Source organism: Mastigoproctus giganteus, chromosome 10 (assembly GCF_048544385.1).
Source record: "Mastigoproctus giganteus isolate SK-2022 chromosome 10, ASM4854438v1, whole genome shotgun sequence".
NCBI classification, from domain to species: domain Eukaryota; kingdom Metazoa; phylum Arthropoda; class Arachnida; order Uropygi; family Thelyphonidae; genus Mastigoproctus; species Mastigoproctus giganteus.
Window position 1 is genome coordinate 129209290 of NC_143584.1, and position 17002 is coordinate 129226291.

At 33.7% G+C, this 17002-nt stretch overlaps 1 protein-coding gene across 8 annotated transcripts in view; it reads right to left on the minus strand.

Annotated features, from left to right (window-relative positions):
* LOC150079283 (ubiquitin carboxyl-terminal hydrolase 48-like) overlaps positions 1–17002 on the minus strand; it is a 955076-nt gene that overhangs the window by 185629 nt on the left and 752445 nt on the right. For 7 of the 8 annotated variants that reach the window (XM_090382262.1, XM_090382266.1, XM_090382265.1 and 4 more), the window contains 2 exons: positions 11090–11239; positions 2807–2932 (listed from right to left, as the gene is read on the minus strand). In XM_090382262.1, the coding sequence (XP_090238388.1) occupies positions 2807–2932; positions 11090–11239 (276 nt within the window). The remainder of the gene's footprint in view (positions 1–2806; positions 2933–11089; positions 11240–17002) is intronic. The other variant, XM_090382267.1, reaches the window with a different exon arrangement.

Genomic DNA, 17002 nt, shown 5'->3' on the forward strand with positions numbered 1-17002 from the left:
TTTATGCCGTAAATTTCACAAACACGTGCTACTGAGACACCTTGTTCTAATTTCTCAATTAGCTTTAATTTCTGTGCCACATTTAAGTTCACACACTTTCTTTTAACTCCTCTATCACTTGATGCCATTTTAAATCATAAGGATTGCAAAATTATTTAATAAAGTCACAATTCAGAAATCACAGAAACACTCTATATACAACCTGACTGCACAATAGCTTGAGGCAGACTGAGACTGAAACAAAGCGAGTTGGTAGACCTGCAGTTTAGTGTCCCAAGTCATGCTGAGTTCACAAGTCACCGGCTGCTCTTATCTGTTATCTGGGAAAACAGCTATTTGAACACGTTTTTAGAAAGAATAAAAAACAATTTCCTGAATTTGATTATAAAAATAAAAGTAGATAATTATCAAAACAATAATGTAAATAGGTAATTATTATTAATTTTTAATTAATAATAACCCTGAAGTTTTGTATAACATAAAAAAAAATAATATGGTTGCGATTAATATGCATTACTGTATTATCATTTGTCCGGTCTGGTAAATCTGAAATCTGTTATATCGGATCCGTTAAATTGAGGGTTTACTGTGTATATATATATATATATATATATATATATATATATCTTTTAAGGAGTACTATTACTTAGAATTGCTTGTTTACTGTAATTTGCATTAACCTGAAGTGTTGGAAAATGAAAGATTTTCCTTTACAATTATCATTCATTCCCTTTCATGATAGCATTAAATAGTTTCAACTATTTGTTTAATAGTTTCAACTGACTTCTTATTGTAGCACTATTCAATTATTTAGTTAAATAATAAAAAATATACTAATTATATTATAATAAATGAATTATACCATTTTTGACTGACTTTATTTACATTTTGACTGTAGCACTTATTTTCTTAGTGACATAAAAATAGGTTTGTGGTTAAAAATTATAATTAAATATATTTAATTATAATTTACAAATTAACGCATTTAATTATATAATAATTTTCATTAAATGATCCTTTAATTTATGTTTAATATGTGTATTAATTTTCTTAATGAATAACATCACACTTGTAAATTTAATTTTTACTGCTCCTCCCTTTTGATTGCCTTGATATTGTGTTTTTAGGACTATATCACTGAATGGATGGTTGGTTGGTTGTTGGGTTTTATTGGTGCATTAGCAACTGAATGGCTATCAAACAGGACAATCTCTCTTTTTCTCTCTCTCTCTCATCCATACTCCCTTTTTCCAAATTAGTCTATCCAAAGGAATTTGTCAATTATATATAACTAACTACAAAAGAACACATTTGAAATTTAAATGTGTATATCTACAGTATTAATACTAAAACTTTTCCATTATTTGTGGAAAACATTAAACTTGCGCAAAAATTTCAATTTCATTTTAAAAATAATGTAGCTGCAGCAAGAACAGATTTGGGTACAAGGAGGATTGGGTGTTAATTTGGATAATTATCCTCTATTCCAAGATTATTTTAAAAGCATGCTTCTACAACAGCATTATCTGTAAAAAGAATGCTATCCCCCCATTTCCAAATATGAAGGCTGGACCATTACTTGAGTCCCAGTTTTAATTTAAAGTCCAATTCAATCAATGTCTTCCGTAGATTTACTTATTTTTTTTTATCAAAGATTCAAATCTCAAATATCTGATTCCTTAACCACTCATCAACTCACCTGCCTTTTATTATTCCTTTGATTTTAAAGGTGACTTTTGTACTTATGCCTAATGATATTTCTTAGCTGAGATATTTTATAACTGAAAATTTCTTCTTTTTGAAATTCTTTGGTTAAAATTCTTGTTATTTCACTAAGTAAAAAAAATCATCTGCTATTTTTATCATTCTACTAACTCTATAAACCACTCTGAACTTTTCAACTTCCTCCCTTTAAAACTTACCTTTCTCTAATTTAAATTTCATAATAGTGATGACATTTCTCCTTGTTGACTTTATCTTCAAACTTCTCAGCTAATCTTGGAGTACCTCATAATTCTGTTCTTTTACCCACTCTTTTCCTTCTGTGTATTGATATTTTCTACGTACTGCAAAACGCATCCATAGTTTTGTTGATGATGGAAGCACATTTAGCTTTTTTATTTGATAAATCTTGTACTGTACAAACAACCAACCACTTTGAATAGCCACAACCAAGTGCTGAAATGTTGATCTTCAGATCATTCCCTTTTGCAGGTGGGTGTCTGCATGTGTGTGTGTGTGTGTGTGTGTGTGTGTGTGTGTGTGTGTGTGTGTGTGTGTGTGTGTGTGTGTGTGTGTGGAAGGGAAGGGGGGGTTTAAGATCAGTTTCGATCTTTCTGAAACCAAATTCTTGGTACCAATACCAAGGATTTTACACAAGAGAGGATTTCTGCATTTGGAATAACCATAATCTCTAATTTTCCTCGGTGCAAACATACCATAACTAATGGGTTCCTCAAAAACAACAAAAAAAAAAGGTTTTTTTCCTTTTACTCATGCTTTTATGTTTCCCTGAATAACTTTTTACCTTCTATCTTACATCTCTACAACAGATTCAATAATAGATCTGCTCTATAACATATTCTGTTCCCTAAAGGAGGGGAGCTTCCTCCGTAACCTCTAAAAATTCTTCACTGTTCAAAAGTGAGTAACTAGGTTAATCAATGACCCTCCCCCACTCCCACCCACAAACTCGGCCTATCTCTATCACATTCAGGTTTTGCTGCACATTTCTCTCTACAGATACTGTTATGGGAATTGTTCTTCTAAACACTTATTAAAAGTAACATCTAAATTAGCCATTTACCTTTAAAAGAATAAGGCTGCCAGGAAACACTTTTAGACTACATAAGGAGGCACCATTGTCTGTTAGTACTTGGTCATTGAGTATCAGAGTCTGGTCATATGGAGCAACAGAAAACAGCTTCATTATCTGTAATGACCATTTTCAATAACTTAAATAATTATTTTCTGGTTATATGTAAGGACTTTAATAAATAAAGTAATAAGATAATAAGTTTGCATCCATGAATATGGATTTCTGGAGGATATTCTAACATGAAATCATTAACCCTTTCATGAGTGAGTTTTCTGCATGTTGGTAGATTTCCTTATTCTGCTCTGTGGGTTAAGTTTTTTGTGGAATTTTGAAAATATTAATTTTCAAATTTCTTTAAAATATTAATTTGTTTTCTATTTTGTCCAAAACTAGAGTAAAATTATTGTTTTTTTTTTTACTCATTGTAAAATTATTGCATTTTTAAAAAATTGTAAAAACAAATTTGTAAACAAAAAAAAAATTGTCAATAAAATCTGTTGTTATTCTACATTTATTTATGTATCGCTTGAGTTGAATTACACAGGAATTCTTAAATTTCAGCTTTTTTAAGTCAACCTTGGCCAACTGAAGTCAACAGTGTGCAATCACCTCCACTGATTTCCAAAGCTATTTTAATGTTGCCATCTATTACAAACTGCATCTACAATTAGTTGGAAACACTGATAAGAGATGACAGCATGTACTAGAAAAATGTAAAGAAAACTTGTGCATTAATAGACACTTTGAAGTAACCTTCAAAAGATAGGTCTACAATAGTACACCCCAGAGCCTACATATTAAAAACATATATCTGCAGTCATACTCCTGAAAGGGTTAAATATACGCACAAATTTATAAAGCCGTACAGGTAAGCACTAGGAAAATGACTTCATAATTCAACTGCTAAATGTATTTATTATTTACATAAATAGAATACAGAAACTCCACGACTTATGTAAGGGTTGCGTTACGTGGAACGCTACGTAAGTCGGAATTTCCCCTATGCTTGTGCAGCACTCGCAACTATGCTTGCTGAATTGATTAAATCAAAAAAAGACATGTTTGATGAACATGTAAATAGAATTATTTATTGTATTTATTCAATTTTTTATCTCATGCAGGAAAAATTGAATAAATACAATTATTGAATAAATACAATTGCGCAGGAAAAATTACAAAAGCGTGCAATTTTTAAAAAAATTCTGAAATTTAAAATTATAAAAAAAAAGAGAGGAGACAGGCATAACGTCAGTAAGTTTTACCTCTTGAGTATCATTGACAGAATTGATGTCTTCAGCTGATAAGTACGCCGCTGTGGAGGTTGAGGGCTATGGAAATTTAGAAGGGGACGACTGCTCAATCACTTAAGAAAGAACATGTTAATGGATGACTGGACAGTGGCTTTTTTCCTTTCATTGTAGATTTCTTTGTAGCAATCAAACATATCATTCACCCCTCTGTTAACTTTTAAGAATCATTCACTGTCAGGATCCATCTTCTCAAACTCGCCATTGCCAATGCAATTTTACGAAATGCCACTGCCATCTCTCTGGTGATGAAGCATCTCGGCTCATTTGGTTCATCTTGAGCTTCGTTAGCATTTTATTCTTTCATTATCGCTGCCTACAAGGCAATAAGTTCTTCATTAAATATTTCCTTCTCTTCTTCCTCTATTAACTCCTCCACGTCTTTGGCATCAACCTCCAACTGAAGTAGCTCTGCAACCTTTACAATCTTATCTGTAACCTCTTCGTATGATTCGTCTTTTTCAAATCCTTCGAAGCCTTTTACGTGCCGTGGGCATATTTTCTTCCATGCGCCATTTAAACAACTTTTATTAATTTCTGCCCAGGCCTTATTAATGTTTAAGATGGCATGGTAAATATTGTAAGATTTCCAAGTCTCTTAACATAAAATTTTTCTCATCGTCTACTGCAGACAATGCCTGTGAAAATGTTATGTGTGAATAGTATGCTTTTAAATTCGAAATAACACCCTGATCCATAGGTTGGATGAGTGAAGTCATGTTTGGCGGTAGAAATATGACTCTCACGTTCGAATTAAGATCATCTAGATTTCAATTTGAACATTATCTAATAGAAGCAAAATCTTGAAAGGAACGTCATTGTCTTTAAAATATTTTTCAACCTTGGGAATGAAGCAGCATTTAAACCAATCCTCAAAGAGATATTGTTATCCATGCTCTCTGGTTCGATTGGAAATGCACAAGTAGGGTGGCTTTACTGATGCCCTTAAATGCACGAGGATTTCCAGCTAAAGGTACACAAGCAGTGGTTTTAATCTGTAATCTCCTGCTGCATTAGCCCCAAGCAAGAGCGTGGCCATATCACTTGATGTCTTGAAACCTGGCATTGTATTTTCCTCTTTGGCAATGTATGTTCGATCTGGCATTTTTTTCCAATACAGGGCAGTCTCATCAATGTTAAAAATTTGCTGCATTGAATAGCCACCTTCATCAATAATTTTTTCCCCACACATCATAAAATTTCTCTGCAGCTAGAGAATCGGCACTAGCGACTTCACCAAATACTTTAATGTTGTGGAAACCAGCGCGATGCTTGAACCTATTAAACCACCCGTTGCTTGCCACGAAGTTGGGTTAGGGTTCGCCGTACTTATCCTTGATATCTTTATAAATACTTGTTGCTTTTGCTTGAATGGTCATTAGACTCAGGGGCACTCGCTTCTGAATCTCCATCCATATTATTAACAGCTGTTTCATCTTTTCCATCTTCGATATAGCACCTGAACGCTGTTTTGTGATCACTGTTGATCCTTTAATGTGTTCTTTTATATGCGCACTGTCCCTTCAAAAAGTATTCACTGTTGAAGCAGTGAGACCTAATTCCCTTGCAATAGATGACAAACTTTGTCCTGCTTCGTGCTTCTTAATCATTTTCATCTTCATTTTTAAATCGATTTTGTTTCATTTCCTGGCACTGCCAGCACTTGCACTTTCCATTGGTCACTTTCCCTTCATCATTGTAATATGTAAATAGGAATGAAGAGAAGTTTCTGAAAATTTGTTTTTTATATGATTGAAGATTTCAGTGAAGGGAAAATTTCTTTGCATCATTTCACCATAATACCGTAATGTAAAAACCCACACAATTCCAGTTATCGGGATTATCGCAAATGCAATAATATCGAGTTTACTACTCGTTTATAATTGATTGCACTAACAGAAAAAGCCTAATAAACCGGAAAGTGCAAATTGTTTTTATTGTTTTTTGGTCGTGTCCTCCAGAAATGTGCTTTAGAAAAATATCACAGAGGCATTCAAAATTGATTCTTATAGCAGGAAAATATGATAACAATGAAAGGGTAGTGCAATTTCCATTATAAATAAACCTTATGAAACCTCCATTTATTCCTATGGATGCAAAATTAAGTTTTTTTAAGTTTGCACCGGCCGGCAAAAACTTTCGTAAAGTCGAATTTCTGTAAGTCGAGTATTACGTAAGTCCGGGAGTTCCTGTATATAGAAGTAAAAAAAACCTCTAGAATATAAACAGGGGACAAGGAAGCACTCATGATGTATATTAGCTTGTGTGAGTGGATAAAAAAAAATAGTAAATAATATACTACAAAGCTGGCATCATAGTGATCATTGATTTATTGCAAGAAGCATGAACCAGCCTGAAGAACTGCTATCCCAGTTGAAAGAAACAATCAGAAGAAAGTGGCTGAACTACACAGTCCTTGCTACTTACTAACATGATAAACTTATATTTATTGGACTATAACAATAAAAACAAGTGAATGTCCCACTCAATCAAAAACAGCTTAAAACACCTCAAAATGAAAAACTTCAAAGATGTATGCACATAATCATTCAGGTCAAATCCTTAATATTAATCCAAAAGAAAATAGACTACTATCTAACAAATAGATGAAAATCTATTGTCTGAATTGTCATGAATTGTCATGCACATTCAGTTTGTGCTTATATTAATTTGTTCTTGTTTTGATTTTATTACCCAACATTAGAGTAAAATTACTGTGAAAAATTAGATTAGAATTTAAAAAAAAAGTGCAAAAAATTCAAAAATAAAATTGTTACTTTTATTTGACAATAGTACATCTATTTATGTATCACTTGATTGATGATTCACATGCCCATCCATTCAGTTTGAATGTGGGTTCTCTGGCCATATAATTAAATTCTCAAAATTACTGCCTTCACTTTCTTATGACAGTCCACTCCAGAACCACATATACTCTAATTAGCTTTTTGAATTGCATGCGGTAGTGATAGTGAAAACTAAACCTCTGATTTCTTCCAGAGTGTGCACTGTTACCTCAAACTCCTACTGTAGTCTGTTCTTCCAAACCAACAGAAATTTCAGGTGATTAGGGAGCTGAAAACGTTCTTGAAAAAGGCATAAAGATAAGGTGTCTTGCTGCTCCGAGACTCTCAGAATAGAAGTTATTGTTCATAATATAGTTCTTTTTAATGCACAGCTTTATTTTTATTCAAAAGCACAACCATGTTTTATAGAATGATGTTTTAATCCTTCCAAAAAGCATTTACTATCGATGATTATTATTTTCCTTGATCAGCTGCTATATGCATGTTTCAGGATATATTAATAGGGTTTCAATGTCAAATAACACCCAAGTCCATAAGATAAAGTAAGGAAATTTTTTTTTTTTTAAAGGAAACGTAGCTTCCACAGGAAGTGAGCCTTGATTCAAATGATGGCCTGCAAGTAACAACACTTTGAGTCTGAAACCAAGTTATACACATTGATGCTGCATAAGAAGGAAAAATTAGAACCTCTTAATTCCAATGTAAAAATTTTCCATTTGGTGACATTTAAGGGGACAAGTACATTATTAAAAATTTTATTCTTTTCAATTGCTTTGCATCATTTGCAAGTGTTTCTGGTTTATTTTTTTATTTTCTTTTTGTAAAAAACATTCGCTATTTGTTATAAAAGGGCTTTTACCAGAATATTTGTTAGCTGCGGTGTTACTTTATATGTATTCTATAGTAATACATACCAGTGGTTAACAACCTATTTTTGGATCTCTCGTCAATATATAGTTTCTACTACATCTTGAATGAAAGTGAGAAATAAAACTTCCAATCACAGTTCTATCTAGTAAATGGGACCAAGTTAGACTATAAAAGTTGTTGCTGTTTTGGGACTTTTTGGTATATTACAAAACTTGCAAATTGATTACACTGTCATATGTCAATTCATATAGTGTTTATCAGGTTATTAATCCCAGGGGCTCACATCTGGTGAGTATGGGCTTGGCACACCCAGGGTCCTGAGCTGGAGATCATCATTCTTCTCTTTCTTGGTGATTCCCTTCTATTTCTGACTCTTGTTTTCTCTCTTTCTCCCTCAGGGTAACTCAGAATTTTTTTTTTTTTGGCTGGTGCAGCAAAAGCCTCAGGCTTCCTTGCACCATATGGCAAAGGATAATAATAATAATAATATTTTGCCTGAATAAGAGTATATTTAGAGTCATTCTGGATGCTGTTATTGTTGATGAAAATTTCATGGCGCAAAGGACAAGATGCATCTTTTAGAGTTATAACTTTTATATCTATTTAATCAATGAAGGTTGATTAAATCCATCAAAGACATCTATTATTTGAAGGTGCTTAAAATATATAAAAAATTTGCCTAAATTTGTGAGACAGCACCAGAGGGGGGGGGTTGCAGATTTGCCAATCATCAAAAGGAGATAGCTCCAATGGCTGAATAGGACAGACAATTTATCAGAATGTTCCTAACTATATGTTGTACCTGATATATAGAGCAAAGTGGAGAATCTTGCCATAGGAGAAGGTGTTTATGCATAAGAAAGTGTGTCCAATATGTGGTCTTTCCAATACAACCTCTTGTTGATTCCCCATAAACACAGACTTTTTTTTTTATTATTATTATTCTATGGAGTTTACTGTATACTTTATCTTGCCAAAGTTGTGCCCAAATGGAAATGTAATTGGTATGAGAGATTTTTTTTTTTTAATCTGTATAGGACATAAATTGAAAGTTATCACATGTAGCTTGATCCACATGATCATACTATGGGATTCCAACATGACTAGGAATCCAATATACAGCGATTTGTTTTTCCAATTTTTTGAAAATCCCTCAGTTTATTTTTGAGGTTTTATTATTCTGTAGAGCTATTACTGTGCTAAGAGAGTCAGTACAGAAGAGGGTAGGAAAATGTTGATGCTCACCAATAAGATCTAATGCTAATTTAAAAACATACAGTTTTTCCATAAGAATACTATAAACAGAAGGCACAGAAACAGATACTACAGATTCTGGAAGAAAAAAAAAAAAAACCCTTCTGCAAATACTGATTTGTTCAATTTGATCCATTTGTATATATCTGATGACTTTCTATTTTAAAAATTGTGCAATGCATGTAACTTCTGAACAGCGGTTGGGAGTATATTATTATTATTATTTATTTATTTTATTTTGCAATGTTGGAGACTGGTACAGTTGATAGCCAGGGAGGTTCTGCATCTATATTTAGAATATAAATCTGAATGAGGTTTATTTCCCAATCTCAAACTAAGTGTCTGAGTCACATATTTTTGCCAAACATGCAGAGTAAATAACCTTGTTGAAGGTGTCATGGAGGCTCACAATATTGCTTCCTTGATTCATTTTGCAAGCTTCCCTTCATCATAGTCCCAGTACTAATATTAAATGCAAATTTCTGCACATCTATTCTGCCACTGTCTATCTGAATTTAAATTTATGTTCGCAATATTTGGGCAAAAAATCATCTGAGAAAGAGAAAAGATGCCACTGGCATTTAGTTTACTTAACCATTTTAAAATCTATACATTCCAGAGATTTCAATTTACTTTTTTATTGGTAAGAACCAACTTTTGTGCTTCCAACTAATCTTTGCTCTTCTCTATACCCCTTGCAAAAGATCCTTTGTTTTTATTAGGATGACCAAAGGTCACTACTGTAAAACAATCATATGACAACATCAGTAGCTATAACTCTATTAATTTTAAATCATGAAAGTTCTTTTTCTTTCTTTTTGGATGCCTGTCTAATATTCATATTTGCAGAAAACAGATAAATTACAGACTGTACAATTAAATAAATAATAAATTCAAGTTCATTTACACAGCATAGAAACAAATTATGCTTTTTTTTTTAAAAATCAATTTACTATTGTAGGTATCATTCTGACACATTCATTTTGAGACAAAAAAAATATGTAATAATATGGAGACTGTTTCAAAGGCACATTTTTCATAGCATCCTCTGATGGGTTGACTGCAAAATATAATATTTATCAGCATTAACTTTTGGAGTCAAGTATTAGGGGATGCTAAGGTCTCTCCAGTGACTACAACTAATGTTGCTTTCAATCTGATAATATCATCCATTATCTCTTAAAAAACTGAAGGCACTGCTGTGACCAGTTTCAGAACTTATTGATTCTATCATCAAACAGCAGGTAGCCCTATTATCAACTTTGTGTCTGGCAGTAGATCAGAAGACAAAACTTCTGATTGGAAACAAAATTTATGTTACTTAGATGTTAAACCCAATTCACCTAATTGGTGATGTTATCTGATTAAAAGTGATATTATTTACTTTAGGTTAACTACTTGGACAGTTGTCATTTCTAAAGAGCATATGTCCAAGCTCTGTCACCATTATTGGAGAGACTAAAGCATCCCTTGATGGTTGACTGCAAAAGTTAATACTGAGAAGTGTTACATTTTAAGCTGTTTCAAATATGAATTTTTTCTTAGTTTGACTTGGTTGCCCAACATTATAATGATAAACATAATAAATGATAAAATACATGTTAAAAACTGTAAAAAACTCATTGTTACTTCTTTTTTGATGTAACATTGTCTTATACATCTATTTTTGTATCATATGACTTCATCAACTTCTGGATCTGAATTTTGGTTTTTGCAAGCTAAAATGGCAGTAATAGTTTAATCTTCTCCTTTGATTTTAAAAGTTATTTGCATATTCCATCTACTATAAACTGTTTACAATTACTTGTAAACACAGATAGATTAGAGATGGCAACACTAACTAGAAGATTTCAAGATAATTCATGCATAAACAGACATATTATTTAACACATTCTTGGAATGACCTTGAAAAATATATGTATGCATGCATGCATGAACTCCTCAGGGTCCACACATGAAAAGCAGATATATAAGTACACCAGAAAAGGTTAAGAAACACCACATATGAAAGAACTGAAGTATAAAACACCAACCTGCAATTTTAAGTCTCGTAATGTCTGGTTGGAAGACACAGCTAACTCTTTTGTTCCCCTTAACTTTCGTCTTCTACTACTCCTCCTCAGTTGAGTATCCACTTGTGTTACACTCTCTGCCCCCTCCTCATTTTTTTTCTTCTTCAAATTCTGTTTATAAGAATACAAACATTAATTATGGTACTGAAACACTTGTAACATAATTTTAAAAAAATTAGAATTGGATTACATTTGCTGTAAATACTAAGGCTAGCTAATGGGGACAGGGCATGGTGACCATCAAGCTCAAAAAGGGATTCTCAAACAAAGAATGAAAGAGGCCTACTGGGTTGGGAATAAATGACAAAAATATTCTCCATAAAAAATAATCTCCAGCTAAAAATATGAAGAGGTAAAATAAAAATAATAAAATATATATTTACACATAAAAACTAATAAAACTATTGAATAAAAATAAAGTAAAAGCAAGAATAAAACAAAAATAGCTTTTGACCTCTCAGGATGTCTTTGTCAAACACCAAAATTTTAGAACAATGCTAAAATAAATAAATAGATTAATGAAGCAGTACCAGAGCAGGATTGAAGGCACAAGCCTGCTCTGGTACTACTTTGTTACTCTGTGTTTTGAGCTGCCTCTAAACACTGAGAGTAACCCCACTTTTAAAGTATACTCTCTTTAAACCCACTTTTAAAGTATATTCTGCCAAGTATAAAGTTATAGAATTCTTATAGTACCGTGATAATAGACTAAATATAAAAATAGCGAAATGCTTAAAGTGCGGTACTCACCTTGAATATAATCTGCAATAGTTTTATGAAAAGACTGATGACATCAGTCTTTTCATAAAACTATTGCAGATTATATTCAAGGTGAGTACCACACTTTAAGCATTTCGCTATTTTTATATTTAGTATATTCTGCTTAAATCCACTTTTAAAGTATATTCTGCTTAAACCCACATTTAAAGTAAACTCTCTCTTCTTAAGTGGCTGGTGGTTACACACACAATGTCTTATTATGCCATGTGCTATCCTTCTTGGTTATGACTTTCTCAAAAACAGGGTTGATGAGCAGGCCATTAGAATTTGGCATTAGCAGTGGTAAATGATGCAAGAAAGCAAGCTTATACAGCATCAGTCAAAAAAAACCCTCCCATTTCACCTATTCATTCCCTCCAATAGTTTGTCTAGTTCTTCCTTGAATTTATTTAAGCTATCAACTTCCACAATAACAGATGAAAGCTTGTTGCAACAATCAACCACTTTCTGGCTAAAGGCAAACTTCTGCACATCTATTCTGCAACTCTCCTTCCTCAATTTGAATTTGTGCCCCCCCTCGTGTGTGTGTGTGTGTGTGTGTGTGTGTGTGTGTGTGTGTGTGTGTGGTCTGAGCAAGAGGTAGAATTCCACCAGCATTAAGTTTGCTCAATCCATTCAAAGCCTTAAATACCTCAATCAGATCACCTCGCAGGTGCCTGGTCACCAGATGCTGCAATTTGAAGAACTGAAGCCTTCCTTGGTAAGAGCACCCCTTTGTTCCCCTCACCAATCTTGTTGCCCTTCTCTGTACTCATTCCAGTAGCTCTACATCCTTCCGAAAATGAGTCCTCCAGACCTCTATGCAGTACTCAAGGTGTGGCCTCACCACTGCCTTATACAATAGGATAATCACCTCCTTATCCCTGCTAGCAAAGTTTCTGTATATCATTGATAAAACCCCATGACATGTCCTAGTAAGCCTGTTTGCATTGCTCAGAGAACTGCATATCTGACTGCACAATTATCTCCATGTATTTTTTATTTTCCACTATCTGAGTGTTGAACCACACAATTAGTACATTACTTTGGGGTTACTGCTACCCATATGCAGTACTTTGCATTTGTCAATGTTGAACTTCAATTGCTATTTCTCAGCCCATCTGCCTAACTTGTCTAGATCCTGTTGTAGTAGCATACTGTCATAAACTACCTTGACAACCTTTGTATTATCTGCAAACTTGGACATTAAGCCTGATAAGCCTTCAATATCACTGATAAATATAGAAAACAACAATGAGCCTAGCATCAAACCCCGGGGGAATCCACCAATAACATTAGTCCACGAAGAGCAGTATCCATTGATTAGCACTATCTGTCTTCTCTCACACAACCATCCCTTTATCCATGGCAGTAACTTGTTCTTAATGCCATACTGCTCTGATTTGTACAGCAGTCTTTTATGTGCAACAGCATCAAAAGCTTTCCTGAAATCCACGTATATGATATCAAAAGTATTTTTTTCCTCCAATTTGCACAGCAAAAGGCTACAAAAACATTTATTAAAATAAAAAATATATTCAAATAGCATCTATTTTTTATGCTCTATTTTGTTTTCATGTATTTCATTTTTTTTTTTTTATAGTGACAGGGTTTAGTAAATACTCTAACATATTTATAATAGCTGTTTGATTTTTTAACTAGAAATCTTAAATGCATCAAGTAATTTCATATTTTTATTCAATCAGTAATGTCATAATTGGGAATAGTTTCCTCAAAACAGAGGGTAACCCTGCTTTTAAAGTAAACTCTGCTTAAGTTTACCTCACACTTTTGAGCAAGCCATAACGAGAAGGATAGCAGATGGTGTAATACGATGTTGTGTGAGTTACCAGCCACACAATCCTCTCTCTTCTTGCTCTGGTACTGTCCCACTCATCTATATATTTATTGTAGCACTGCTCTAAAATTTTTATGGTTAACAAAGACATCCTGGAATGTTGACAGCTACCGTTTTTTCTATTCCTATTTTTACCTTGCTTTTACTTTATTTTTACTCAATAGTTTTTATGTACATGTACATTTTTAATATTTTTACTTTTATTTAATGTCTGTAAATAATATTGGTTGGAGATACATGCCTGGACATAGTAGTGTCTGAAATGATTACAGTATGATTTTGACTTTGTGCCATCTCTGTAAACTGACAAGAAGTCAGAGTGTTCAACTGTGATATGTAAATGTCCTTGTCTATTGTGATATGTAAATCTTAGCGTAACTCTCGGACATGAATACCGAAAGGACAAGTAGCAGTCTGACACATGTTATAAGTTTTCCCATCATGGCCTAAAAATAGATGTCCACCCAGGATGATCTGGTAGGGATTTCAGTTTTAGAGCATAAGGGATATGGTAACAATCATTTACTTCCACATACAGGCTCTGGACAGATTGTTACAGCAGCAATACAGACAGCCTGATGGTGGATGGGATCAAGCCTTACATCTTTGTCATACTTCATTAGTTGAGTTGGTATTACCTAAGTGATAAGTCGTTCTCAGGGATGTGAAGAGCCATTTTAGTACCTGAGGCAAGAATGAAAAATTGCACCCTAGTGTTAATGATGGCAACTTTGGCAATTATTTAATCTTTCTTTTGGCACCCCTTTCAGCTTTTAATCTGAGGCAAGAGCCTCATTTGCCTCACTCTCGGCATGGCTCTGGTCATTCTGAGATTACTGCTACCCTATGTAGTACAGTTAGTTCTGCTATAATGCGGTACATGTTCTTAAAAATCTCGCGTTATGGCATTTTGTACATTAAAAACAACAGGGCTTACAGGAAAAATAGAGATGGGGCAGAGCACTCAAAAAAAAAAAAAAAAAAAAAAAAAAAGAAGAAGAAAAAAAGTTCAGTTTAGTAAGTAAAACACTAAAAAAATTTAGAAACCCAATAAAATTGCTAACACAGGTTTAAACAACTTAAATTTATAATAAATAAATATTACCATAAATATAACACTGTAATATATACATACTAATTAATATTTCTTTTCACTGACATTTTTTTTTATTTAAAATTTAAAACAGTAAAAAAGATAAGCAATCAATAATGACAAACACGGCATGCACAAATTGCACAAGTGAGATATGTAGTAACAATTTCATGCATTAAAAATAGGAAGCTTAAAAAATAGGAATGAAGATTCTGAATATTTATTTATTTTTTATATGATTGAAGATTTCAAGGAAGGGGAAACACATTTCACCATAATAAAGTAAAAACCCACAGAATTCCAGCTATCGATATTATTGAAAATGCAATAAGATCGAGTTTACTACCCGTTTATAATTAGATTGCCCAATAAACTGGGAACTGCAAATTGCTTTTATTGTTTTATGGTAGTGACCTCCCAAATGTATCCTCTGCTCGTGCTATCATGCCTCACAAAATTTCTGTTGGAACTAAAAAAATGTGAGCTCCTGAAAACATGAATTGGCCTACAATATCTTGCGAATACAGTGAATGACAACAGCGTGTCTCCGACCAATACAACTACAGTAAATGGGAAATATACTATAGTTGTATTGGTTGGAGTTGTACACTACAGTAAATGGGAAATATATCTCTCACACATTTGACATTTTTTAAGCTTTATAAACTTGTATGTATTGCTGTGCAGGTCGCTATGTTCAGCTTGGTGCCGGGTTTTGCGTTCCCCTTATGTCACTCACAGACGAAATCGTGCATCCGCCAATGCAAAAATCATGTTATTATTATTATTATTAGCCATATGGTGCAAGGAAGCCTAAGGCTTATTTATGCTGCACCAGCCAAAACAAAATTTGAGTTACCCTGAGAGAGAGACACAAAAGTAGAAGGGAATCACCAAGAAAGAGAAGAATGATGATATCCAGCTCAGGATCCTGGGTGTGCCACATTTATACCTGCATTATTCCCTAATATATCAGTCACGTTGGAGTAAATTCGCATTATAGCAGAGCTGACTGTACCTTGCATTTATCACTGTTAAACCTCAATTGCTATTCTCCAGCCATCTGTTTAGTTTCTCTAGATTCTCTTGAATTAGCCTACCCTGATTATTATCATTAACCACTGTGCCCACCTTTGTATCACGGCAAACATTACACTTGAAATATCTACACCAATATAATTAATAAATATTAAAAAAAGTACCGGGTGATTATAAAATAAGTTTCCCTATGCAGGAGATCCTAGTGTCAAAATGGTTAGAGTTAGTGCTGTGAAAATCGGTGGGTGTGTCATTTAGGGTATGGGAAAGCGATTTGTAGCTGGAAAAAAAAAAAAAAAAAATTTCCGTCACCAGGGAAAAGACGGCGCTGCACATATGTAAAAGTTGTCATTTACTTCAAGACATGCTGCTTACGCAAATCATCAGACCCTGTTAGATAAAAGCAGAAAACCAATGCCCCCGTCAATAACCATTGTGGCTCTCACAAAAAAGGAACATGCTCTTTTAGTAAAACTGTTCTACCAGAATAACAGTAACGCTAATGCAGCACTACATGAATATCAGAAACTTAAAGGTTTGCGTAAAAGACCTTTGACATCAGTGGGGCTTCGAAAACTAATAAAGAAATTTGAAGCAACTGGGGAGTTAGGCGAAATTCCAGGCAGGGGATGACCATGTATTGGAATGGAGGTAGTGGATAAAGTGGTGGTTGCAATGGTCAGAATGCGAAACACTACCAGTCAGTAGTGTCAGAGGTGTGTCAAAGACTTGAACCTTCCGTGGTATACTGTACATAAAGTTCTTTGAATAATTTTATGCTGGTTCCCATACAAGGTTCACATAGTGCAGGAACCAAAGTCTTGTGATCAGCAACAACGAATAGACTTTGCTCTATGATTTCTGGCTCATATGGACCTTGATGATACATGGGCTCAAATGGCCTTGTGGTCTGATAAGACACAATTCACTGTTCATGGGGCTGTAAATGCACAAAACTGCCGAATATGGGGAACTTCTCATCCATTTGCTAAGCACATGCAAGACCACTACAAAGCCCATACGTTACAGTATGGTGTGGGTTCATAGCAGAATTTATAATCGGACCATTTTTCTTTGAAGAGTCTACACTTCATGGCCCCATAAGGTGTACGGTAACTAGTGTACT